Source organism: Syzygium oleosum, unplaced genomic scaffold (genome assembly GCF_021117445.2).
Source record: "Syzygium oleosum isolate NSW1041296 unplaced genomic scaffold, Sole_v2.1 Sole_v2.25, whole genome shotgun sequence".
NCBI lineage: Eukaryota > Viridiplantae > Streptophyta > Magnoliopsida > Myrtales > Myrtaceae > Syzygium > Syzygium oleosum.
The window spans coordinates 1,058,317-1,085,596 of NW_026607509.1; the positions used below are offsets into that span (position 1 = coordinate 1,058,317).

The 27,280-nt window shown below is 41.6% G+C and overlaps 3 protein-coding genes across 5 annotated transcripts; all 3 read left to right on the top strand.

Moving 5' to 3' along the window:
* The first annotated feature begins 574 nt into the window (after positions 1 to 574).
* On the top strand, positions 575 to 15,519 carry LOC115674741 (uncharacterized). Of its 3 annotated transcripts, none has more exons than XM_030597239.2 (24): positions 579 to 990; positions 1,101 to 1,201; positions 2,190 to 2,400; positions 2,787 to 2,868; positions 4,688 to 4,964; positions 5,224 to 5,326; positions 5,429 to 5,565; positions 6,738 to 6,911; positions 7,642 to 7,844; positions 7,937 to 8,080; positions 8,183 to 8,271; positions 8,584 to 8,731; positions 8,898 to 8,950; positions 9,427 to 9,482; positions 10,194 to 10,357; positions 10,747 to 10,937; positions 12,290 to 12,338; positions 12,433 to 12,505; positions 12,926 to 13,027; positions 13,230 to 13,326; positions 13,405 to 13,524; positions 13,600 to 13,814; positions 13,915 to 14,055; positions 14,836 to 15,519. In XM_030597239.2, the coding sequence occupies exons 1-24, from the start codon at positions 813 to 815 to the stop codon at positions 15,016 to 15,018; spliced, it is 3,291 nt and encodes a 1,096-aa protein (XP_030453099.2). In that variant the 5' UTR covers positions 579 to 812; the 3' UTR covers positions 15,019 to 15,519. The 3 variants fall into 3 exon arrangements, with proteins under 3 accessions (XP_056158799.1, XP_030453099.2, XP_030453096.2); XM_030597236.2 differs by having other exon boundaries at positions 580 to 990; positions 12,281 to 12,338; XM_056302824.1 differs by lacking the exons at positions 13,915 to 14,055; positions 14,836 to 15,519 and having other exon boundaries at positions 575 to 990; positions 12,281 to 12,338; positions 13,628 to 13,769.
* Positions 15,520 to 16,892: 1,373 nt separating this feature from the next.
* LOC115674744 (NDR1/HIN1-like protein 1) lies at positions 16,893 to 17,778 on the top strand. Its single transcript, XM_030597243.2, has one exon. It carries the CDS (start codon positions 17,038 to 17,040, stop codon positions 17,635 to 17,637), a length of 600 nt encoding a protein of 199 aa, XP_030453103.2. The 5' UTR covers positions 16,893 to 17,037; the 3' UTR covers positions 17,638 to 17,778.
* An 8,302-nt stretch (positions 17,779 to 26,080) lies between these two features.
* On the top strand, positions 26,081 to 27,046 carry LOC115674699 (dehydration-responsive element-binding protein 2F). Its single transcript, XM_030597179.2, has one exon. The coding sequence runs from the start codon at positions 26,081 to 26,083 to the stop codon at positions 26,951 to 26,953; it is 873 nt and encodes a 290-aa protein (XP_030453039.1). The 3' UTR covers positions 26,954 to 27,046.
* Positions 27,047 to 27,280: the final 234 nt, after the last annotated feature.

Consider the following 27,280-nt stretch of genomic DNA (forward strand, 5'->3'; position numbering starts at 1 on the left):
TTGTCCAGCTCATGGCTCCATGCACTCGGCCCAGAAGACAAGGGAAGGAACTACTTCTATTATCCAACGGTTCTTCTCGAATCCCGATTGACCAAGGTGACGACGTGCGAAATATTGTGCACCAGATCGATTTTACGAAACGAAGGCGATAATGAAACTATACTTGAACGAGGATTTCTTTCCTTTTACTATGAGAAAAGGCTCTCAATTCCATTCGAGATGTAACCTAATTCGGACCCGTTGTGAAACCGAATTTGACTTCTATCGCAGAAGCATTTTCCTTACACATTGGGTTGCCCGATATTATAAACTGTGAACCTACACAAGCCTAATGGTAATAAAAGTGAGTGACGACCCGTGCCCACCCTTCCCCTACTCCTTCGCCCTTTCTTACCCTTCTCTACCTCTATCCTGCCGGTTCCATCGACCCACTCGGAAATCGGACTGAACCGGTGATCGAGCTCACGGGCGAGTCCGGTAATTAATGGGCAGTTCCTGATTTTCATTTTGTGAAATGGGTCCTTGGGTGGGAACCGCCCCGGAAACCTATCACTCCCGATGCACCGTCCGTCACGTATCTAAGAAAAACGTTCGAAAGCTAGAACCCACGAGCACATAAATCAATTCTCGACGAAATCTCAACCCAACTTTTGCCTCCAAAACCATTTGCTCGTTTTCCGTTCGCCGGCCGGCGAGAAGAAACCCGATTTCTCACAGAGCGGGACTCGCTCAACTCGCTCGCCCCGGGTCGTTCGTAGCTTCTCTTCGCGCGCCGAACGATCTCACCTCGCCTCGCCTCTCGACCGGTCGCGATGGAGAAGGCAGCGGCGGAGGAAGGAGAAGAGCGACGGTTGCTATGGCGATCGAGCTCCGAATCCATGGCCTCCCTCGCCCTCGGCAGAGTTCTGACCTCCCTGCTCTCCGCCCGCCCCAGGAAGCTCCGGGACGCCGCCTCCCGCTTCTCTCCCGAGCTCCGATCGCCTCCGGCCGGTGCGGCGCGGGGTCTCTCTGTCCGCCAGTTGCGCTGGTCGCGGCGCCGCTTGCGAGTGTTTTGGTGCCGCTGTTTTGTTCCGTGCTCATCTCTGTTTTGATGCGTACAGGTTCTCTGGACGAGTCGCTGTTGTTTCTGCACCAGTACGTTAAGGACGCGGCCGAGAGGAAGGAGCGGTTGGACCAGGTTCTCGTTCCGATGTTCGAACACGTACGTGTTCTTGCCTGGACTGTTGGTTTGCTCGAGCGAATCAATTCCCGTTAGGCTGTTTTGGTTCGAATTTATTCTCTGCGGTGCGGTTTTTTTGTGCTGGAGAATACTTGCTCGTGCTGTTTGGGGAAAAACCTATTGTCCTTCCTGATCGACCGAGTTTAGTGTGTTTGCATGCTGTGAAGCACTTCTCACTTTCAGGGCTTTTCGTTGCTCGGGATCTCTATTCAAGAAGGATGTTGGTTTCGGGCAAATGGGTTGCTGTCTTCAGCTAATTCTGTTGCCTAGCAATCTGTTTCATTTGATTCTTTTATCTGCACACCTGGACAGTTCTAATCAGTGTGTGGATGTTATTGGATATTTAAGGAGTTCCTGCCTATTGGATTGGATGATGCAAGCAACTTTTTTCATAAACTTTGATGTGATTTCACCCCTTCCTGTGTTTGAGATGCACAGGAGAGAATTACTTACTAATTCAAGCTTCATCAGGAAAGTGCCTTTAAAATACTGTGTTTGACGAGGGATGCATGGGTTCTTGAGAAGAAAGGAGCTGTAGTGGTCCACCTGGATGCCATGAGTTAATAGAAAGCTGGATCTATTTACCTAGAGAACTACATAGATTGTTACAAGTGGACTGAAGGAGTGTGTTAAACCTTTCTCTATATAGGAACAAGATGTCATTTTATTTCTCTGGAGTAATAGATGTGTTATGAGTGAATCGGCTAATGCTCAATATGCATGCACGGATATAGGTCATGTGTCATCTTGGTGATTTTTTAGTTTGTCTTTTAATAATTTCTTCTTTTTCTATCATTGGCTCTTTTTTTTATGAGGTAAGCATTTTACTTCATTTTTTAGTTTTAACTTATTTATTCTTTGTTCTTGCTTCTTACATTCTGTGAGCTTTGTTGTCAGTAAAATCGGTTACTTTTCTACTTAACTGCTGTCATATCTTTCACTGTTACATGCGAAGCACTTGTTTTTGCAGTCACTGAGGAGCAAAGAATCAAGACACTCTGGCCAAATCTTGATACTTCTCGACTGGCTCGTTCAAGATGAGTTCCTTTTCCAATATTTCATGGAGAATCTCGCTGACATTATCTCTAGAAAAGAAGATCGTTATATATCACTGGGCTGGTGTACCCTAGTACGAGGTCTTTTGGAATTTGAGAGTGCAATCAGCCAATATTCACTGGATGGTAAGGTTACGACATGCCCATTCATGTTAAGACGAAGCACTTGCACATACCAAATCATTTTCAATATCCTTGTTTTGTTTGTGTGCATCTGCCTAATTTTTTCATCCATCAAAATGCATTATTGTGATTGGAATTGCACTCTTATTCCATTTCGTGTAGTTTTTGATACACTTAGAAGAGGATGTAAAAGTCTAATAATCTGAATCTTTGGCAAATTTATTTCTTTTGAATTCGGTAAGTTGCTTTAAGGATCCATTTCATGCAAAAAGGTTTCCTTTGGCATTTCACATTGATCTATGCTTCATCAACGAAAATTTCTTTTGTTGAGATGTTACTGTTAACGTTATTGTTGATGGTGGAACTCCCTTTTCAACTTCCGATGGCAGGATTAAGGAGGAAGTATTATGTGATTCTGGTGATGCTCTGTCCATGTATTTCGCATCTTTCTTCTATAATGCGCAAAGGAAGGTATGTGTCTCTTCACTTCTGAATTCCGTGACCTGCACCAACGACTCAATGCTCGCTCTGTAAATCTTAGTAATGTAAAACCTACTTTGCCTGTGAAGTATTGATTTGTTCGTTTCTTTCAACTATTTTGGTTTTCCAATACCAAGTTGATGTATTGGCAGGCCATTTTTAGGTTGCTTTTCCCTCCATATCTCTTGTAGTGGGAAATGGGTGCGGGTTTGTTTTTTCTAGTGCCTTGAAAAATCCAAGAATCAGTGCTTTCTGCATTGAATACATTCTCTCTTTTCTTCATTCTATCACAAAAATCAAAGGTCTATTCTGTTGGAATTTGTGAGAATCCTTTGTGAATGTGCTGATGAATATACATGTCTATTGTTTCCTGTTCATATTTGTTGCCAAACTTTTGTCGGTGCACCTAAAGTTCAGTTAAGTGGGACATGCAGGAATTCCTCAAATGGATACCAAGGAATCGTCCCATCTAAATATGGATATTGGTTTGCTTGTTGATTTACATAGGCAGAAGGTCGTGGGGGAGTGGAGGGGGGAGGAACAAGAGTTCTAAATTCAAAATCCAAAACTTGCAAAATTTTCCATGGGGGAAAGAAATGGTTTCAGATTTGCCACACTACTTCTTGGTAGAAAAAGTGTAAGAAATTTAGAAGATGTCCCCCTTTCAGAGTTAGAAACAATTATTTCCATTAATTCCTTCGGTGTTACTTCTAATTTTTTGAGTTTTTGGTGTCAAAACTTGATTAAGTAGAAGTTTCTTTCTGAGCCAGCTCACTAAAATTCTTTCATGATATGTAATGCTGGATTAGGGAAAAATTAATGTTTGTCGACTGGTGATATCCCACCAGAAATTTTGAGAAAGCAAGAATGGAAAAGGAAATTCCAATAAAAAGTACCCAAGCCAAAATCTTTTATTTGCTATCGGATTGCAATTGTTAAAGTCCTTTCCCTTTGGAACCCTCTTATCCATGCTAATGAACAAATTGAGTCTTTAAAAATTGTGGATTGTTTATACTGATAGTTAAAGGGACAACTCTCTTTTTACACCTCTGGTTAAAAAACCTGCCAAAAAAAATCTTTCACTCTTGTTATCTGTGCTTGTTCCTCTGAAATTGGCTTTTTACCATCTCCTTCTTGAAAGTTATTTGTTTGCTCATGCAAAAGAATGACAAATATATGTGCTTGAGGACAGGTAGGCATGTATAGCGTTTGTGTTGCATAGAGTTATGAGATGCAAGACAATAAAATTAGGAACTTTTTCTTAAGTTGGTAGCACTGGTCTTGCCTAGTGGACTTGCTCATTACATTACAAGGTAACAATGTCACAAGTATGTGGGAGGACCATCCAGTGACAAATGCGTTCCCTAGATCCTAGTATGAAATTTGCTTCAAATAATATGCTTTTGCAGCTTGGAGATTAGTTTGGTAAGTTGTCCAAATATTGTAGGATCTGAAGAGAGACGGAGAGAAAAATACTAAAAGACTACATCTTGTCATTAACTTAATAGAAAGTGTGCATAAGATGGCTAATTACCTTTTCTGTCACCTACTTACTATTGACTAATAGCATTAAATATACCCCGAACGAGTCACATAACACATATTCGTCTACTATTATGTTTTAAATTGAAAGAAACCATCGTCATTTTCTGCAAACTTTGGTTGTGTTTTGAATTATCTCCATGTCTTAGATTCATTATTTGTTGAATGTTGTGGAAGCTATCTCATGAAGTGTCACCATATGCCCTCAAGAAATTTCTTTACAGCCTTGCAGAGCGTTAATGTTATCCTTTGAAATGCTTTTTTGCAGCTCCTTGCAAGATGGATATGAGTTACCTTCTCGTCTTTCAATTTCCGCTGCCGATTGTTTTCTAGCTCTAACCGAAGCATTGACAAGAAAAGACGAGATTGTGAGCAACCATGAAAGTTATGTAGATTCGGATGTATCTATAAACACAAGCAGGTTTTTGCCTGCTGCTGCTGCTGATGAGGGAACTGTTGGAATCCCAAAAATGGAACTAGAACCGAAGAACTTGCTTTCCAATCACCTAGATGAACTCGTCAATCTGGTGCAGCTGCTCTTTGCTGTATGTCTCTTTCATCTCCTATATGTAGTTTAGATTGTGAGAGAATGTCGGATCTAGTTGGTTGTTGGCAATGTCGTAGTTAGATTTCTTTTTCCTTGACAGTGGCTGAAGGAATAAGAGAAACGATAATACAAATTTACTGAAAATCATAAGTGCATTGGCATGTTTAGTTACTGAAGGCTTTTGGCTTGGGCTGGTTTCATTAGTCAATATTCTAGATTTGTCCTTATTTACATAGAGTACCCACACTATGATGCAGTGGAGCAGAAAGAGCCGAACTTTACACGCTAGAGGACTGGAAGGAGTTCTCAAATGGTTACTGGATATTAAGAAGCACTCTGGTTGCTCCCAAAATGAGGCAGGTGCTTTACATCTTCACTTCTTTTGAGGTTTTTACTGTTATTTGTTTTTTTTTCGAAATTTTCTGTAACTGATTATTTTGTTTCCTATAACTTGGAAGACAGACTTAAATATAATGAAGACTCAAGAGCTACTACTCTCTTCATGTTGGAAGCATTACAGCCGGTTATTGCATTTGGAAGATCACAGGTTCTCTCAGCATTCTAAAGCATGGTTGGAACAATACTTATCTGGCATTCAGGTTATTGGAACGAGTTCAGTTTATGCAGCTTTATATTTTTCCATCATCCTCTCTCTGTCACTTGATAGATACCTTAGAAACATCTATTAACGCTTCAGTAATGCTGTTAGTTGGTTAAGGAACTCTTTTTCCCAAGCAAGCCAACAAGTTTGTCCTAGAAAGTAGAGATTATTTAGAGCCCATGTCTGTGAGGCACTGAAGCTTAAGGAATTAAATTCAGTGGTTAAACTATTAGTTATAGGGCAAACTGATAAGATAGTCCTGGGTAGAAGGTCCCACTGAAACGTATTTCATTTCAAAGAAGTTGGATGATTTGGGTTTCGTGGTCATCCCATTGCATCGTCATTGGTGTGGGTATCTTATTTCTTTACTCTGATGATTGGTGAGACATACTCTGTATGTGTATTACAATGTCAATACGGATTTATTGGGATGACCTTTTGTATATAATAGGCATTTCAAAAGGCTTATTAATTTCTTTGAATCGAATTTTATTGGTGGTGGAAGTCATGTAGATGGACCACGAATTAAGTTAAAGTCATTTTGTGTCATTACAAAGCAAATATTTGGTGGTGGATATTTGCTTCTTTATGAAGCCATTTTAGGCGGTGGTCAGTGGAGCATTTTCCTTGTTGGAAAATCTCAAATCTCTAGCTGGTGATATCCACTCAAGTCGACAGCACACTTCATTGGTTACCAGAAATTCTTTCAAGGAATGGTCACAAAGCTCTATAAATACATGGGCTCATGCATAATCTTTAGAAGGGAAGTCCAAGTCATTAGAGAAAGAGTTTAGTTGTTTCATAAGTTGAAGTGTTTAGAGAATAATTAAAGACATAGAGACTTGTGGTATCATAAGAATTGTGATATTCCTGCAATCTAAATAGCGAGGTGCACGCTATTTGGAAGGTCTGTTGTAATTTGGAGCATAGCTATATCACACCTTTTGCACTTAGTAAAGTACAGAATTTATCTTTGAGGATAATATTTGCACGCCTCAGATGTTCTTGTTTTCTACATTTTCTATTTGTAATTCTCAAATTTTCACAACACAACGAACATGAACTTATTAGTCAGAAATGATTTCGCTTTTATTAGAAAATTAATCATTTCTTAGATTTCCTTTTGGCGTCATATCCGGCTTGCTCAGTTGCTGCTACTCAAACATGCAGTCCTATGCAGAGAGATGTTCATACAGGCATGAGGAGTATGATGAGGGTGGGGCAGAGACCAGAAAGTTCTTCCTGAATTGCTTATGTCTTCTATTGGGTCGTCTTGTTGGCAAGAGGTTTGAAACTACTGTGTTGGAATATGGATCGCAGATATCCCAGGTTCTTTTACCTCAGGTACTTATGTTGGAGGGTTTCAGGAGATTGCGCTACTTTTGTATTTGTAAGCTGGATTCCAAGTGATCAATTGCTTAAATTCCTTTGGAAATTATTAAGCAATAACTTATGATAGTGTTGGAGTCTATTTTAAGACAAATATGCACTCTGCAGTATTGCTTTCAGATACTTTTTGAATTGATAAAAGCTCATTATGGGTGTGGGTACCCTGGCAAGATATTATCTTGAGCTAGGCTTGTGGATTATGTAATTTTCTCAATTGATTTTGAGGTGTAACAATGTAAGTTCGGAGACGGCGACAATGAGTTGTCTTGCCGGTTTTTCTTTGCAAATAATAATACTGCTGTTTTGGATAGTTGATTTGGCGTTGTTGATGCCGGCATGTAAAAATATTTGTAAGTTGTCTGAATGACATTAACTTGAAAAACTTGTTATATTGTTTTAACATTCGATATGGTAAAATATTTCTTTTGTGGCCAAGATTATGATTGGAAAGAGTTTCTGATTTGCTATCAAATATGAATCAAAATGAAATCCTACTCAATCAAAATTGTGTGGCAAAGCCATGCTGTGAACTATTAGCTGAGATATTCATGATTGAATGTGATCAAGGTGTTTAAGATATAGTGAAATCACACTTCTTGTTCAACGATACTCTGCTGGTTTATATCGTGTTGGGTTCACTTTATCTATTTGTAGCTAGACCGACATACTGCCTTTTCTCCTCAAGCTAAACTGTGCAGAAGAAGATGTGATAGATGGGATTGTCTGCATATTCAAGGAGACCATTTTCAAGTTGAACTGTTCTGATGAAAGCAGTCTTGTAGAAAAAGAACAGTTCAATGCGGTGCTCCCTTTGCTGCTTCAGCTTCTGGATGAGAGGGATGGAACAGCTAGAGCTGCTGTTACGCTCATTGCAGAATACTGTTCCATGTACCTTTTCTTTTCTTTTCACTAATCAGTTCGGGAGACATAAGTTTTTAGTGTTCATGTAATTATAGGGGATGTTGATAATGAATTGTCAGGAACTCGGAGAATCACTGTGTTAAAGAAGTTATAGATCGACTTGCTTGTGGAAACACTATGCAGAGAAGAAATGCCATTGATGTCATATGCGAACTGATAAGTATATCATCAAAGACAGCGAGTGGACTCCCTCATTTGAAGTGGTAAGATTCTGCTACTTGACCGATTCATGATTATTCTCTCTCTCTCTCTCAGCATACTTCAATCTGTTATTCTTATTAATCTTGTGTTTGGAAAAATTACAGGGAAGATATAGCAAATGGCTTGCTGAGATGCCTTAGTGATGGAGATTGTACAATTTGTGAACTGGCATCTGATTCACTTTCTAACATGGGTAAGTTCGATGACCGGGTCTGCTCTTGGCCTATATACCCTGTTGGGTCACTCTATTTGAGAGTCCTGTTCAAGGACATGCTTTGAACTGAGAAATGTATTATGTCCCTTGTATTGCTCTGGACTTTAAGATATCTCTCCCTCCTTGTTGTACAGCTAAGTGGCATAATGAACATGTGAATCTAATGTTTTCCTCCAAGTTGATGCTTACTATTGTTCTCCATGATATATGCAAACTATGTCAGTTATACATTTTCTGATAATGACAGTCGTCTTGATGATATTCCATATTGATTGGTTTGACTTCTTGCAGAGCCTTCAATAGTGTTGCCTAGATTGGTTCGAATCCTTTATACTTCAGACAGAACATCGCAGTCATCTGCAAGGAAAGCATTTATTGGGATGCTTAGATCTCATAAACAGAAATCTGAAGTGATATTTATGCTGCTTGACTGCCTTAGGTCTCTCTCTCTCTCTCTCTCTCTCTACATGCGCCCACACACGCACACTGCGCACACACATGCAATTCTCCTTTTCACTGTAACTAACACATTGTCCTCATTATTTCAACATTATCTTTTGGATGTCCTCTTTTTGACTGTAGTATGTCTTCTGTTTCTGTTGCAGCAACCTCAATAGTAGCTTGGAAATTACCAAAGCTACTGGAGAGAAACTTGGAGGTGTGTTTCTATGAGGATGTCGAAATTCTTCTTTTAACGGCCTTGATTGTAGACATTTTTCATTTTATATTATGCTCTAAAAGTTCTTGTTGATGGTCCACATTAGCCACTAAAATGCTGTGATCTCACTATGTCAGATAATTCCCTTTTAGCAAATAGAAGCACTGACGAATTTTCAGATTTTTCCATTTAATAAGTGAAATTTAATGGGTATTTGTAAATGTTCATTGTTTATGTGTTTTTGTTCTTTCTGTTTCTTTGTGGTGGAAACACTATCTGTGACAATTATTTTGATGGTACACATGAACAATCTGTTAGCAGTTTCCACTTTTCACATGCTTACTGAGAGCAGTTATAAGAGAATTCTCACTACATCGAGCATTTAATTCTCAAAAATTCTGCTGAGTGGAAGTTTGTATTATTCTTTTGCTAGAGAATTGTAAGCATTCAAGTTCATCTCTCTGTGGCACTTGCAGAATCAAAGTTGGAAGCTGATCAGGTACTCAGGCTGACTCCAGAGTGGTCTGACAGTGTAAGAATATTACGGCGCTATTCACATATCCTTGCTTATGTTAATAGATATTAAATCGAGGTTCCAATTCGAAAGTAATCTTTTCTTTTGTACTTCTCTGGCTTATGCACATTACATATACTTAGGTTTATCATTTCACTTTCCTTGCCTCATGGGAGTACTAAATTCTCTCCGCTTTTACAATTAGCCAGCTTTCTCTATTGGCATGAACTGTATATATTGATGACATTTGCACCGATCTTTTTTTTGGTCGAAACATTTGCACTGACTTTTTTTTTTTTGGTCAAAGTTTGCACTGACATTTGCACTGACTTCATCAGCTAGATTTCTCTAGTTTTTTCTACACATTATTCTTCAATGCATCTAATTCTATAAATGGGGAGTTGGTATGCCTTGAACTGAGGGTATTATGCAACTGAATGAACGATAAATGAGGGGGCATCTCGTTTTCTTGCTACAATGGTTTAAAAATGACTTCTGGTATTGATCATGCCTTTTTAGGCTCCCAGGACAACCATGCCATGTGCAGGTTATTTGCTGGAAGAGAGCCATTTTTTGTCCTTTCCTAACATTTTCTTAGCCACTTTTTCATGCAAATCAGACAATATTTTGTTCTAATAGCTTAAATGTGATATTATGTCTATATTTCCAGCTTTCCTTTTTCCCGTTTCGCTTTTTTTAAGTTTAATTTTTATTTTTTGAATTTCACAGGTTGAAGACTGGAAAACTTTGGTTGGATCCCTGATCGAGAAGATGTTCAGTGAGCCATCAAATGCAGTTCTTGTGCGGTTTTTAAGTTATATAAGCGAACATCTGGCAGATGCCAAAGATATAGTGCTAGATCGCGTCCTGTTATGCATGCAAGGACAGAAAGAGTATGTCTTTTAACTGCCTGATTCTCATTTCTTCTGCTTTGTCCCTATGATGCAGCCTGTTTTCAAAGTTGTCTCCCATACACCACCAACTTTCTTGGTGGCTATTTCTCTGTTTTCCCTAAGTTTTAGTGTTAAGACATGAAGAGGTAGTTTGTTAACAGACATCATAAATTTGAGGAGAACCTTCTCTCTTCTCTCTCATCCCTGCACCTATGCACTAATATTTCTCCTTTTGTGCTAAGTGCACTTTTACTCTGTCTTGTTGTCTTTTTGTTTATTTAAGGAGATTCTGGCGAGATTATTTTGTTTCCGATGTTGTTTATTTCCTTGTAGCTTGCTATATGCTTTTCTTGCAGTGCGTTAATTACTCCCCTAGTTATATTTGGCAGGGTTGACGAAAGCCTGCTTGCTCTGAGGGATACCATCAATTCTGCAAGTTATGATGCAGAGAGAATGCAGAAATCACTGTTTGAGCGCCTTAGCCCCCTACTCATTCTTAAAATTCTTCCTTTGAGAGTATTCAACGACCTCAATTCATCTATTTTGTATGGTCAACTTCTCAACCAAGACAGTATGCATGGTACGGTATCTCGCTTTCTTAGACATGTCCTAAATTCTCAGTTAATATTGTTTTGTTAATCCCCTCATATTAGTATGTAAGTTTTTTAAGTGCATGGGTTGTGGGAGTCGCTTAGGCTTCTTGGATGAATTCATATCTCTTCTAAAAACTCATAAGTTTTTCTTTTCCTGTGCAAATCGTCAAGAACTTGTTGATATATATGCACTATTCTTGTGATTCCAACTTCCCACTTAATGCATTTTCACTATGAAGTCGTAGCTAGTGGGTAAGAGCATTATTCGGAGGCAGCAGATAGCAAGTTGGAATCACATCATCTCCACTCAGACTAATTTAGGAGCTAGACCCATCATCCTATGGGTGTAGCCCTGCTCAGTGCATGTGGATCCCAGGGAGAAGTTGTGCGCATTTGTGGAGATTAGTCAGTCAATCCAAAGTTCGCACACTTGTGTTATAAAAAGGAAAGAGAAAGAGAAAGTGGAGTGCTAATGTATTTATTATCAGTAGATGTTGATGCTGATATTAAAATTAGCAAAACATTTAGCAAAAAGCAGCAAAAAAAAAGAAAGAATCGTAAGCTGGTTTGGGTACAACTTTTTTATATGTTGAAGCAAAAGTTTGTTTGCAGCCCTCTGTTATTTGGCAGACAGCAAGCTCAAGTTCTTTTATCTTAGTGTATCCAAATGCATTTATTACATGTAAATTTGTCTCACTGTTGATATATTCAGTAGCCCGCGAGTAGATGGACATTGTCATTTCCTTTTTTGAAAATAATATTCTTCTTTTTGTCACACTCTTCTTTGGCTATGATTGTGAAATTTGTCAGCCTTTTCTTGTGATTTTATATTTTATTTTTTATTCTTCTATTTGTTTGATGTATTTTATTAAGTACTAATTTCGTTTCCCCGCAAAATTTAACGTTTATTATCTGCTGGTACAAGTATTTAATTTGGTTTTTGTGAATTATGATGCTTAATTGGAACATAATCTGACTAGACCATGGAATTTGTCGGTAATAACTTGCTCTGAGTAAAACTGTGTCATCTCTACTCAATCTAGTTTGGTTTGTCCTGTGCAAATATTGGTTCTTGTTTACATCAAATTGATGCTTTCCTTTGGATTGATAGTCAATATAGTGAGCGCCTTGAGTTAGGGGAATCCTGATTGTGACTCTTATTACCCATCAGAAAGACTAGTTCAATCCAATGTATTCCCATAGTCATTGTCTCATTATGAGCATTCCACTACCGGTGAATATGAGCCATATACCGTATGATTGATCTTTACAAAATTTGTTCCCCTTCTCCTTTGATTTGTTGTATTCTTATTGTCTGAGGCTGTTGCAGCAAACGCAGGCACTGGCATCATTGATGATGGCTGTGTTGCTGCTCTCCTTCTGAAGAGGTAGATCCCTGATATGATCATTATAAGGTTTCAACTGCCAGAATGAGAATTTAATGTTTCTAATCTTGTCTGTACATGGTGCATAAAATTTCAGGGCATTTTCCAAGATTGAATTTGAAGATGTTCGGAAACTTGCAGCTGAACTCTGTGGTCGTCTGTATCCTCTGGTGAATATCAGCTTACAAGCATATATTTGTGATTATGTATCCATTCACACGAAGTACGGGTTACAGGGTCCATTTTCAGTGATTACTCTGACATTGAGTCACTCAAATAGGATATCAGCATAGCTGTCCATGAGTACACTCGAGCTATCTATATTTTCCCGACCTATCAAATCTTTTGAGGATCAGTTTTGTCCTCTAAGCCAAGATGCCTTTATGTATGCTAGTTAACAGCCTAATTAAATGGGCTAGTTTTGGAAGATAGGTAGTTTAGAGGGTTTCAGAATTGGAGTACCTACTTTTGCTTTATATATTATTGTTGCTTCTTGAGTTTCTCTGGAGAATGTAACAGGAAGAAATCAAGGTGTTTACATACCGGTGGTTGTTTTCGTAAAAACTCTAATTTTTTTTTTGATTTTCCAGGTACTTTTTCCAATTATACGCTTCCATCTGGAAGATGCTGTGTGTCATCAGGACATACTAAAGATAAAGGCTTGTTTGTTTTCAGTCTGCACCTCTCTTGTGGTAATGTGCTTTTAGTGTGTTTGGTTGACCATGTCATTTTCTTAGTTTATGTGCAACTCGCCTTTTTTTTTTCCCTTTAGAATCTACCCATGTGCTTTAGTTTAATTCATAGCCTACGTGATGCATTTGAAGACACCACTTTTTTGTCTGCTCTTTTTGAGGTTGAGTTTGGAACCTTACTTGCTCGTATTTACACTAGTAGGTTAGGGGCGGAGATCCTACATTTGATCATGTGATGCTCGAGATCATAAAATTTCTTGAAGTGGTTCTACGTTGGCCTTCGCTTGATGTTGATGATGGTACAAACATATTTTGCTATTCAACCATCATATCTTTTGTCGTATAAGTTAGAGACTTGATATTTCCTTTCATTTCAGTTTCGAAGGCACAGCATGGATGCATTGATTGTCTAGCGCTTATGATTTGTGGTGAGCTACAATCCCCAGAATTGTTCAGTGATTTTGACTTGAGGAAAATCACCTTTTCTAGGGGGAAAGGTAACCCAGACTTCTTGTCAACTGTGTGATTTTGTGTTGATGATTTTAGGATTTGACCTATGGCTTGATGTGCAGGGAAAACTGACTCTTGCTCTGTTCTCAGTCATGTAATCTGTCAATTGATAGCCAATGAAGTTGAATCCACTTCTGGTTTGAGCAATGAGCCCTTGGCCCTACCATTCCGATTATGCATGGCTAATGTTCTTATCAGTGTGTGCCAGAAGATAGCAGAAGGTGGCAAGAAATCCTTTTCTCAAAAAGCAATTCCAGTTCTCATTGATACTATTGAGGTACACTTTATTATATACGGTATTGAAGTTTACATATGAGCTCAGCTCTTTGACGTTTTCCTATAAATGGGATAAAAGGATACCAATTATAATAATGCAGGTGATACAGGATGCTGAGATTAGAGCTGCCTGTATTCAGGTTTTATTTTCAGCAGTCTACCATTTAAAATCTGCTGTGCTTCCTTATTCATCTGATCTTCTGAAGCTATCTCTAAAATATCTTGAAGAAAGGACAGAAAAGGTACTGAGATTTATTTTGCATATATTTATTTGAATCTGTCATCTACTTTTTGTAATCTGCAACTGCAACGTATGATCACATTTTTTCTCCATGAGTTTCTTCCGTCCTCTTGCTGTGTTTGTGTTTCCCCCGTCTCTTTCTCAGTGAAGTTGGTGACATGAAATATTGCATGTTATGATTCAAACGCTGACATGGGGAGGCTTTACTGCTACAAAATGTTTGTAGAAAATGGCCAAATTTGCATGTAAGGCGTGAAATGTGTTGATTCCACATGAATCCTTACCTCACTGTCCTCTGAAATTTTTAATATGAAAGAAGCCTAAAGAATATAGGCCTAGGAAAACATGATATCGGTCTGATAGACAATCTGTTGAAGTCTTTATGTTATACAGATGTTTCTTATTGTGATGAAGCCAGTTTCTACATACAAACTGTGTGTATGCAAGTCCCACCAGAGCTAAACCCAGTGCTTTAAGGCTATTTACAAAGTAGTTCATAATTTGCTCTGATAGAGTAGTTTAACTTGCTCTCCTTGGTGTGGTGAAAATGTTGGAGAAGACATTTTCCACTGATTAATATGCTGAATTCATTGTTCAAATTCTTGTTCCCTCGTGACAAAAGCTCTCACTTCTATTGGAATAGGAATGGCTATTGTAGTTGGTAGATGGATGAGTGCATGCTCATAATTGATTTGCGGTTTCTATTTAAGCTCCCTTTGTCGCGAGGGGGAAAATTTAGGTGTCGACACCCGTCATGTTGAAAGGCTGTAATTTCTCTCAGGAAAGAATGGCTGCTGCAAAACTAGTGGCATCTCTTATGGCTAGTGAAGATGCGATTTTGGTTAGCATATCAGGTGGACTAGTGGAAGCAAGATCTGTACTTTCAACTCTATCAAGAACTGATCCTTCAAAAGACGTACGAGAAACATGCAAAAAACTGGTAATGTGCATATCGTCCTCTTGAATTTGGTCCCTGCACTCATTTTCTTGGGCGAAAAGTGCTTTGTCAGACTGCTTGATGAAATTCATCTCGCAGCTGCACTGCACTTAAAGTTATCTTCTTCTCTTATATTGAGAAGTATAGAAAGAGCTGTTGAGAGGCTCCTGTGAAGTTAAATAGGAATGCCCATCTTCTTAGGTGATGATGAAATACAAAGTTTTGGTCGTATCATCATACCTTCAGATAGTTGTAAGTTAAAGAAAAGTTAATGATGGGCCAAGCTAGTTTTCGGTTGAAGTCACTTTTTTTTTTTTTTTAAAGTTAATTTTCTTTTAGTGTACTGCGCCGTTTCGCCATGAGTAAGTCGGCATTGCAGATTGTCTTTCTCTGTGACCAAATGTACTTTTATACGTCAAGTGACATGGTAACGAATACCGATGCCTCACTCATGACTGAGATGTGCATGTATCTTTATGGTCTCTTTTCTTGTGTTTTGTAATGGTGTGATTTGTTAATTCTGTAGTAGTCCTAAGGTTTGTGATGTTGCGACAGAAATATTATACCGATTCTCTCATCAAATTGTGACAGTTGATGGTTAACGTTGCTCCCTGCACGGTCCCATTTATCTTTTCGTTCGTTCTTCTCGGTTCCTGCTTCCGCCTTCCCGTTTCTCGCTCTCATACTGATTTGCGTCCGACGTAATGAAGCTGCTCCAGTTTCCCAATTTCGCGAAGTTCGGAAGCTATTGGAATGCACAAGTACTTGGTGCTTAGCAATTGCTATCTTGAAGAAGAGAATGGTATCTATTATAACCCGTGATATATCCAATGTCATGCGTACAGCCATCTCACCTCATAATCGATTTTTCCATTCTGTTAGATGAAAGATGGGCCAAATCCTATCAGATCGTCGCGAACCTTGTTTATCGTTGAAGCTTCTCCTTATAGCTTTTCATGAGCCAATCATGGCTGATTACGATGCCATTGTTTTCCGTAGAACTTATCCCGCTTATCAGCCATTGCTGCACTCGTGCACACACTAGCATAAATAAAAGGATGTCGATCCGCAGTACACTGTAGTTCCTGGAATCTATAAAGTATGCTATGTGGAAAAAGTAGGCAAAAAAAGGTGGTTGAAGCATTTATGCCTGACAACTTTATTCTCTCTTTTGAAACGTTGGACAAATATTGTATCCTTTCGAACTTGGCCTGAGATTGAGATAGATAAGTGTAAGGTGAGGGAAAGCCGAAACAATCCAATGACAAGGACCAAGAACCCAAAAACAGTGACGGAGAAGTGGAACCGGGAAAAGGGGAAACGCCTTTAAATCGTAAATACATAAGATAAAATATAAGGTGGGGTAGGAAGGCAAAAACTTCAGTTCCAAGTGAACCCGACCCGACTCTTCTTTTAACTTATTATTTTCTGTTCCACTTGTCGAGAAAATGATACAAATGATTCATAAATTTTGATTCAATATGCAATGTGATTCTTGAATTTTTTATTTGTTTAATATGGTTCTTGAACTTTTAATTTGTTTAAGATGATCCTTTAACTTTAGCTCAACGTACAATATCATTCCTGAACTTTCAGTCTGTTCAATTTAGTCGATGGACTATATGAAAATATTTAATGTTGTCCTTGAATTTGAATTAATGAAAAGACAATATTGAAAATTTTCATATAATCAAAGGACTAACTTGAACATGTAACAAAATTTTAGAGACCACATTAAACAAATTGAAACTTTCCATTGCGCTAAAATTTAAGGACTAAATCAAATAAATTAAAAATACATAAATTATATTATATATTGAATGAAAATTCAGGACACTTTGCGTCCTTATTACCCACTTGTCGTGCATATTCCTCTCCTTCCTCAACACTCTTCTCTTCTTCACTTGCCACGATCACACACACCCACCCTCTCTCTCCCTCGACACAATAAGTCTTTCTCACAACCTCACTACCTGTTTCCGCAACAGAAGAAGAGCACCACCACCCACAAGAACCTCGCACAAACCATCCACTCCCCATCCCAAGATGGCCGGTGTCGGGAAAGTCCCTTCCAAAAATGCACGTCGATCCGTGCTCGTGGCCGTCACCGTCCTCCTCCTCCTCGCCGGCGTCACGGCCCTTATCGTCTACCTTGTCAACCGCCCCGAGCGGCCCCGCTTCTCCGTTGTTGGCACCGCCGTGTACGACCTCAACGCCACGTCCCCGTCCGTCATCTCCACCACCATGCAGTTCACGCTCCTCATCAGGAACCCCAACCGGCGGGTCTCCATCTACTACGACCGCCTCTCGGCCTTCGTCTCGTACCGGAACCAGGCGATAACCCCGCCGGCGTCGCTGCCATCGCTCTTCCTCGAGACGCGGAGCACGGTGGAGATGTCCCCTGTGCTGGGCGGGGCGGCGGTGCCCGTGGCACCGGAGGTGGGGAACGGGTTGGAGGTGGACGAGGCGTACGGGGTGGTGGGGCTGAGGGTGATGGTGTTGGGGAGGTTGAGATACAAGGCGGGTGCGATAAGGACGGGGCATTACGGGTTTTACGTGAGGTGCGATGTGTTGGTGGGTTTGAAGAAGGGCTTCGAGGGTCAAGTGCCTCTGCTGGCCTCTCCTCCATGCAAAGTTGATGTGTAGAAGTGCGATTGTACGTGAAAAAGTCGATAAACTAGGCCTTGCTTGTAATTAAGTTTTTACAAGCTTGCTTGCTTCTTCCTCTTTTGTTAAACTATGTTAAGCAAAAAATATACGTTGCAGCATAACTTTACCCTTTGAATGCATGATTCTTTTCTCCCCCCTCTTCTTCAGTTTGCTAGGGATGAGTTAGGTCAATCTTTCTATATGAATTGTGAATGAGCGGAGCTGCTGCTGCTTCTTCTTCTCCTTCTTCTTCTCATGGCCACCACCTCCACGAGTCTCCGATTCTACAGGACCCACGTAGGGAGATGAGTCAGCGTCAACACCGGACACGTGTGGCCAACCATGCTGTTGACCACGTAGTGTTTGTTGTTCATGTCGTCTTCTTCAGTTTATACGCCATGCATGTACCTCATGAGCTAAGTTTATCTCTGGTGAGTTTCTGTTTCACCAGATTACCCATCACTAATACCGCTAGTAAATTCCAACCATCTAAGCCAATGGTTAAACACTACTGGTCATGGCCAAAAACCACAAAAGTCGTGCTGGTTGGAGACGTATCTGCAGCTACCGCGAGGAAGGTCATCATCCACATGCATTTCCCACGCAATAACGAACATCTTGCAAGTACAAAACTTCTAACTCGGGCATTGTTACAAGTGGTGGGTCGCTTATTAAAAATTTGCCTAGGTATCAGGCAAAAGCTCCAATCCAAAATGAGGGGCGCTCGCCGTTAGAAGTTCGAACATCACGAGAGCGACAAAAGCAAAAGCAATAAGATGGTTGGGCTCCGACCAGCCCGGCCCACTCGTGTAATCAAACAATTACAGGCTTTTCCGGGTTTGTTTGTTTGTTTGGTTGGGTTGCAAGGAGGTCCAATTTCAAGTTTTAGTTTATACGTATTGGTCCCACTAATCCAGATCTATCCCCATGGCATCGTTGCCTTTAGGTACATGAGATCTGATGTTACAGATGTTAATCCTACGACATGATTGATTTAGCAAATAGACGTGGTTCATGAGACCGATGACAGGAGAGATTGCCGGATCACTTATCATCCGGGTGATCTCGGCTTGTGCGTGTACGTGCGATTCGAAGCAGTTCGCATGTAATTGGTGAGATTCGAATGTTAACCTCTGGTTCATCGACTAAAAATCCTCCAACATCTCAACCAACTCAGCTGCCATCGAGGGAGGTGTTCCATCTTACGAAGGTTGATAGTACGACGTGATTAATTTTCGCAAATGGAAGTAACGATGAGCCCGGGGCGACGGAAAGATCGACCTTAGCGAAACACTCATATCATTTAGGCGATCTCGGTCCTTGTCGAGGTAGCTTCCGGCATAAAGAACCCAACTACGGCTAGGTAGTCGGTGACGACGAAATAACCGATACCGTAAGTCACGACTAGGCCTATCAAACTCGATAATTCATATCAACAGTTCTCAATTCATTCTCACGAGATGAGCGGGAATCCAAGCCCCGTTCTCGGGACTCAACTCGGCGCTCCGTGAACTCCAAATCTAGATTATCGTAAAAATCCGAACCCTAGGAGTCCGTCGATCGACGAGCTACAACCGGAAGGCACAATCGAATTAAACTTTCGGTGATTACGTAAGTGGCGGTGGTCTCTCGAATGGGATTGGTCATCTACCCTATTCTCTGGAGGCCACAAAGGAGAAAAACCCACTAAACGCGCCGCCGGTATGATCTCCGCCGGCCGGCCGGCCGGCCACGTCGCCAGTTATGCCAAAACAAAGGGTCCACGCAATCATCTTCTTAGCCACTAATGACCATCCATTTGAAGGGAGGAGATTCCACTAATGACCATCCATTTCCCCCGACTTTGGGCCCCACCAGTGGTTGATCACTCTTGGGATGCATTTGATTTATAAACTACTATTATCCTCTGCATTTCTTTTCTCTCTCTTATTACTGCTCAAAATCAATTTTGGGGGCTAAAATTACTTTTCGAAAAATTATCTTTCTAATTTTAATTGCGAGTGTGCATTTTCTTTATTTTTTTTTATTTTTTTTATCATAGATGGTTCTGATTTTTTGTTGACCGATTGTTTTCATCAAGCCGAACGCGCCGAAAGTCTAGAAAATCAATTCCCGGAGAATTTCTTTTGCTTATATGAACACGCCCGTAACGACAAAAGCTGCGTTGAGATTGTAGGAAAGAAATCTTTTTTTTATATCGGGTTAATACTGTAATTAGACGGGACCCACGTGTTGGTCAACCTTGACGGGTTGACTTCCTCTGTGCTCTGGATTTCAAAAGTTGGCATCCATTTGGGCCAGAATCTCTTCATCATTTCCAAAATTTTGGTCAAACTTCAGGCCCCCCTTTTTCAGGTCAAAGCTCTTCCCAAAAACAAATTTAGAAAGAAAAATAAAAAGAAATTACCTTCGAATTTCGTCCCTTTAATAATCGTTATCTAACCTTTTTTAATATCTAAGTATAAAAAAAAGAAGCTGGAATTATAAAGTACGAAACCATACCTTCTCTCTCTCTCTCTAAAAATCCAATCATCGTACGCCTCAACGCCCACCATCACCCAATCAACCTCCCAATCTCTCTCTCCAACGACGACGGCGACGGCCGACGACTCCATAAGCTTCGCCGGAGCTGCGGACCGCCTCGCCCGGATCAGCGACTAGCGACGGTGGTGTTGGGCCCGGTTATTATGCTGCAGCTGTTCCTCGCGGTGGCGTTCTCGGCGGTGCCGCTGACGCTCTACGTGCCGCCCATCAGGAGCCTGAACCTCTTCGTCGAGACCGTCGAGGAGCTGCTCCGGCAGACCACCCTGTACACGCTCAGGGCGTACCCTCGCATCCGCCTCGCCTTCACCCGCCTCTACGACTCCCTCATCCGCCTCTCCAGGTAGATAGGCAGGCAGTTCTTGATTTTCTTGGTTCTTGTCTTTCTTGTTCTTGTAAATTCGGCCGATCGTTAGCCGTCACACGGTCGGAATCGATTTCAATTGTAATATCTCAGTTAGGGATTACGCACGATATATAGCTTCCTTCTCCGGATCTCGATTCGTTTCTTTCGTTCGATCGCTTCTTCCATTGAAGCTCTGCTTCGGCTTGATGAAGGAAGGGATCTGAGGTTGGAAATATCACAGCTCGCCATTCTTTTTGTATGTTAAGCAAACGAATCCATTCCCATGTGGGTCTTTCGTCTTCTCTTCTCATTGCTGTGGGTGGGGGGTTGATTGATCCCGTCTTTTCTGGGAAAGCGAGATGAGATTCTTGATAAGATCGTGAGGCTGAGCTTTGAATTTCCAGGGCACTGTCCATTTCTCTGTCACCGCCCCCCTCATTCATTGTACTTTCTATGAATAATTAATGGAGATGGGTGGATTGACTTTGATGTTCATGTGGTCATCAACTCATTACGCATTACGGCACAGAACAGAAGCAGGTAGGAGGAGGATGGGTTTGGTGGGGGCATTCATGCACCTAGACCTAACCTAGTTTTTCTTTTCCTATGCAAAGGATGTCATTGGGATGGACCCGATGCAAGAATTTGATGATGAGAAACCCATGTGGGTGAATGTAATAGCATCACGCCGTGAATTCGAGATCGTTGTTTGTCCTGTCAGACACAACCGAGCAATCGTTTTTCTGGTACAAGCAGATGAGGCACGATGTCTGCATCTTTGCTTACAGTGGTTTCTTGGTCGTGAGCGGCAGGACACTGGCGCGAATTCTTGATCCCCTGTTTTTGCCGTGGAATTCTCTTTATTGGAAGAGAGTGACGAGGGGGAAGCTCGTGGCTTGCAGCCTTCGTCATATGACTGATGTGCTTGAGACTTGAGAGAGGCGCTTGATTTTTGTTTCTTTGGTTTGCTTAGCACGCTTTGAGATGGTATTGAACGCGACCCATCTGTTCGTTTTATCAATCCGAGCAGCTAAAACAGATACTGTTCTAGAATTTGTCCTCTAATGAATGTAGTCTTCGCCCATTTCGTACGCCTTTCGGCTTCAAGGGCTTGGGCTATGATTTGATTGGCTGCGGATGCATCGAAAGATTTCCTGTGTTTTTTCCTTTCGGGAAGTTGTTAATTCGTGGCATGACGGTCGGCACCGCCACCACTGGTCTGGTGGGGGCCAGCGGACGTTCGCCGCCCACCGCCGCGAGTCACGGAATATCCCGACCACCTAGACTGGTGGTTGGTCGGTTGGGTCTCGCTTGGGCCAATCGCTCCACGGTGGGCTCCTGGTGTATCCCCGATGGTTCTAGACTCGAGTGCCCGTGTTGGGCGGTGGGTGTAACGATAATGCATAGGCGGCATGTGAAGAAATGGGTCAATAAGATGCGAGATGAATACAATATATTAACACGAGGCGATCGAGGTGCATATCGTGCGAGTCTTGTGATTGGTTGATTACATCGTATCAATCGGGCAATGGAGATACAAAAATATTTTCTTCATTGCTCCGACCCCGCCGTTTGTTGCCTTATTGATCGAGTGTTGATTGGTTGGGATCTAAGTGCTTGCACGGTTTAAGTATCCAATTAGGTCCTTATTAAAGTATGTGTATGTGCCGGTCATGCTTAGTAGATTGGTGGGCGTCCGCGTCAGTAATTTTTTATCATAATTTTTTGGCCGGAATGGCTAAATTGACAGATCGTTCAAAAATTTAAGACTAAATTAGCACAATTAAAAAATTTAAAATTACATTAATCGTCGTACCGTTGAAGACTTTTCGAACGATTTTGTCGAAAGCATAGAGTGCATGGTCGGTGGACCCCGTGATTCGAGTTTCTGGAGTGTGTGAGGACCACGTTTTTGTGACGACCTTTAGCATGGCTTTGCGGAGTACGTCGTGTCACCGCACGATCCACAGGTTGGAGAGCAACGTTTTATCGGCCCCAAAACAATGGGCTCCGACACCTTCGCGAATCTTTCGCTTTCGTATCCAAGTCCCATACGTAACTCTAAGCATTTGAACACGATCCCCTAGTACTGCCATGTGTAATTTTGCAATTTGATGACGTTTATCGAAGCGCCCTCCGTCCGTCCAGTGCTACTACATTCGGGCCAGAACAACGAGCTGCGCGACCTTTGGACTCGAGTGTAATTCGAGGTCTTACATAGCTGATGCTAATCCTATGTTTAAGACTTGATCATGGTCATGGTGGCGCGCTAAGGCCGCCTGAGCCAACAATGCTCGAAGCGCGATGTGGACAGACTCGGACCTCTCGGGCACGAGCTCGCGAACCGGTCTTTCTATTTTTATATTGTTAAACGGATGGCTAAGCCTGGATAGAGTTTATAAAGCCCGATGTCCCATTCGGTGGCCCATTGATCGAGTGCATACGTACGTTTGGGATGAAAATTTGAGCAAACTATGTAGAATTGGGTCGTCATGAAAAAACGGAAGAACGCATGGACTGAAATATAAGTAATTTTATAAGTATGGAGATCACGTATGCTCCACGTGTCAGTTGTCGGAAATTACTAAGCTATTTCCGTAAGATTTAGTATAGAACTTATGGCCTTCGACTGTGGTCGGAGAATTATGGAAACTTATCGCAAAGGAAAGTACGGGGGGATTCCTATTGATCATTTCGGAAAATGCCAGCAAGTTTTTAGTAGGGACAGACGGAGACTTAAGTGAACCAGGCACATTTATGGCCTTTTTCATTGATTGAGCAAATTTTAGGTACTTTTGAGGTAAATTTATTAGAATTCTGAACAGTCACAACTAGAGGTGATCATTGAGCATGCTTGGGCCGGGCCTAATGTGTTGCCCAAATTTACTCATCATATAAAACTTATGTAAAAATTTCTGGCTGGAGGGAGAGTGTGCCTAGATTCTCTAAGCATTGCCTAAGCGACCTGTTTACCTCTCGGGACTCTCGGGCTTGGCGGATCGCTCACCCATTGACCATTTCTAATCACAACAAGCAATGGTTGCTGGGTCGTGCCGAGCTAGTGCCCGTGGTTTGCCGGGTGGGCTTGGACCGCCACGAGCCCAACTCTTTTTTTTTTGTTTTTCAATAGTGATTGAATGGTCATACCTAAACATAATGCATCAATTGTTTATATTAATTGATTTTGTCACTATAATCAATTTAAAGAATATTAAAAAAAAAAATACCAGGCCCGGGCATTACGTGCCCCGGCCTAGGGCGCGAGCCGGCACGGCCCGTCATTGTCACGGCCTGAATGTACCGGGGCCACGCACGGGCTGGCCCGGGCACCGCCCGTGGCCATTGTTAATCCCAATTATTAATTTTTAAGGCATAAAATTCAGAAGGGATGGTTCCTACCGCATTTCAAGGTGTGTCTAAAATTTGTTCCCGATTTGCTGCGGATCTCAGTGGATCAAAACCTCGTGGGAGCATATCTTTTTCGTCTCACCTTTTGCTCAAGTAACTCCGTGACTTTCATTCTCTGAACAACGGCAATAAGCTCCACCAATGAGTGACTGAGAGTGACTCCTCACAGCTTCCTTCTACGAGAGAGAGAGAGAGAGAGAGAGAGAGAGAGAGAGAGAGATGCATGGGATAAAGGTGAAGCCCCGGGTATCAGGAGGGACGCATCTGCATGTGAGAGCTCGAGCTCGAGCTCGTGAAAGTGGAAAATGTGGTGAGGTGGGGAGCAGCTCCTTCCTCATTCTTGAAAATTCATGCATGCGTCCTCTCTTCTCTTTCACATATGACATAATTGACTCCCTGCCCTTCCATCCATTAATATCTATGGAATCCAAAGCGAAGCAGTGTCTCATGCTTTACTCGAACCGTCGTCCCCCTTTATCTCAACTCAAGAATCTATCATCCCGTGCACGTAGATAGAGTCTGGCCAAACTGTTGTGCGCGCCGGAGTGTGAGCTGTCGTGATGTCTATATGCGTGATTACCGCCATTAACAATGTATCGTGTATTATGATAAACTCGAATAGCCCCGTCACATGCGCGAGTGCTATCAGCAAATTGTTGTGGTCAGTAGGATTCGCCCGACATCTACGTGGTAGTAATGGGAATCGGTTTTTCTATTCAGAAACATTATCGGATGATGGTCTTTTGAGCCAAGCTTAAGAGTCGAATTGTTTTTTTTTTTGGGGGCTGCAATTGACTTGACCTATTAGGACGAGCCTATTTATGCGCTCTCTCTCTCTCTCTCGATTGCGAGATGCCAATAAAGAGAGAGGAAGGCTAATTTGACTTTCACCAGCTAGCCGTTCACATTAAAGATCAGAGGATGATATTCATGAAGGGTCACAGAACAATGTAAGAGAAAGCAGCTACACGCGATGATGACTCCACTTGAGCCTTCTTTTGTCCCTTCCTCGAAGGTGAAACCTGATTACCATTCATATCTCTGACTTCGCTCGTGCTTCCGGGTTGACTTGTGACTCCTGACTGGACGACCAAAGCTTGGAAATTCATCTTCTTCTTGAGCACGACGATGACCATTACAGATCACCTCTTGGAGCTACAGCAGTTGGAAGAGAGGGCAGTGAGATCGAACATGTTCAGATGATGAAGTGAGCTGGTTTTACTAGCCTTAAATGTGCAGACATTATCTTCCCCGAGAAGATAAGAAGATGATAACTTTGTCTCCTATTGTTAATACAGACTCATAGAATATGATTGGCTAATCTTCGTGAGAATTGTATCCTTCAAGAAAGATAATCATTCCACTATTTAGGTACTCATGTTTTTGGATGTATATGTTCATCCTCCTCCAGAAACCATAAACTCCAGAGACAAAGGATGAGAAAATCACTAGTAAGATTACATTTAAATGGAGAGATGGCTCCTGGACAATAATGTTTTCCAGGCAGAACACCCTAAGCCTAATCCACAGTCCTACATATGTAGTGAGGTCCAAACTATCAAAGTTGATGTCTACACACAGGTAAATGTTGCAGTCTTTCCTTCCTACACTCACATAACAAGCTAGTGATATTGCTTATGCACATTTTACTAAACCTCGGCTAAGCAAATATTAAGCAACCAAACGGGATCCCGGCTTTCGGCGCGACATGTTTGACGACGCGCGTAAGCGTCTGCGTGTGATCTTAATTTGTGCATGAATATGCACATTAATTATTCGATTAACAAGATCATGCGCAAACACTCGTTCCCGAAATGAAGATTTCATCCATAAAAGCAATTAATGGAGATAAAGCGTCAAAGCAACAAGAAAAGAAAATTTAATCCAAGCACATAAAGGGAAGAAAAAGGGGAAAGTTTGAAAATAATAGGAGCAAATATGCTCTCTCACTAACGGTCACAGCCTCATGGGCTTGACGAAACTTTTCCCTCGAAACGTGACTTCATTTAAACCCAAAACGCCAACCCCCCCAATCTCTACATATCCCGCGCCCTTTCACCACAGAATTCTTGCACTCTCACTCGCTCACTTCAGTTCACTTCACTTCACTTAGAGCTCACACTCTGCCTATAGAAACAAAGAAAGATGGAAAATTCAAGAAAATCTCCAATGAAACCATGGAAAAAAGGCCCTGCGAGAGGCAAAGGCGGCCCTCTGAACGCCTCGTGCTCGTACAGGGGCGTGCGTCAGAGGACGTGGGGTAAGTGGGTCGCAGAAATAAGAGAACCCAAGAAGAGGACCCGACTCTGGTTGGGCTCCTTCGCCACTGCCGAAGAAGCGGCCATGGCTTACGACGAAGCTGCTCGGAAATTGTACGGGCCCGATGCTTATCTCAACCTACCCCACCTCCACCATCAACCGCCCCCCAACTCCTCCATTTTATCATCGAACAGGTCTCTGCATCACAAGTTCAAATGGTTCCCATCCAAGAAGTTCATCTCCATGTTCCCTTCATGTGGACTGCTCAACCTGAGTGCTCAGCCCAGTGTCCATGTCATCCACCAGAGGCTGGAAGAGCTCAAGAAGAACGGAGGCTTTGGTGGCGCAGCTTCTCCTTCCTCATCTTCCTCGAACTCGAGAATCGACGCTAGGAGGAAAATCGACGTGGAAGTCGGTAAGTCAAAGGAGAAGGAGGTCGAAATTTCGTCGGAGAATGCAGTGGTGGCAGGGTATCAGCAAGAGAAGCCTCAGATTGACCTAAATGAATTCCTTCAGCAGTTGGGAGTCCTGAAAGAAGACAGCCAGTCGGAAGAAGTTGTTGACGTGAATGGAACTGAGGAAGGTTTGTTCAAGGATTATGAACAAATAGTGGCTTTTGATGAGAAGGGATTCAATTGGGATAGTTTGATGGAGATGCATGGTTATGCTGATCAACAGGTTTATGCAGAAGGCAGCACTTGCCAGGTTTATGATATTGCTGAGGAGCTCACTTTGCCTTCCACCATCTGGAATTTCTGAAAGGAGCATCTGACAGTGACACTAGGAAATAGTCTTCATACGGATCATTACAGAGTTCAATATGAGAGAGAGAGAGAGAGAGAGAGAGAGAGAGAGAGAGAGAGAGAGAGAGATTTTTTTTTAGTCTTATGATCAATCGGAATACTGACAGTGTAGAATGTTGATCCCGCAATTTTCAGCATTTATTTTCACCTTGCACTATATAGTATATACTTCAGTGTTTAGACCTCATGAAGTCACAGAAAACTTGAACAGAAAGCTTGACTAAAGTTAGAATACAGTCATCGTGGTTCTATAATATTCCGCTCTCTTGGGTGAGAAATACTA

Bases quoted from the DNA above. Each gene is read 5' to 3' on its own strand.
- LOC115674741 (XM_030597236.2), top strand. From the start codon at position 813: ATGGAGAAGGCAGCGGCGGAGGAAGGAGAAGAGCGACGGTTGCTATGG. The intron at 7,845-7,936 runs GTACCTTTTCTT...ATGAATTGTCAG, and splicing joins ATTGCAGAATACTGTTCCAT to GAACTCGGAGAATCACTGTG. The intron at 10,358-10,746 runs GTATGTCTTTTA...TATATTTGGCAG, and splicing joins TGCATGCAAGGACAGAAAGA to GGTTGACGAAAGCCTGCTTG.
- LOC115674699 (XM_030597179.2), top strand. From the start codon at position 26,081: ATGGAAAATTCAAGAAAATCTCCAATGAAACCATGGAAAAAAGGCCCT.
- LOC115674744 (XM_030597243.2), top strand. From the start codon at position 17,038: ATGGCCGGTGTCGGGAAAGTCCCTTCCAAAAATGCACGTCGATCCGTG.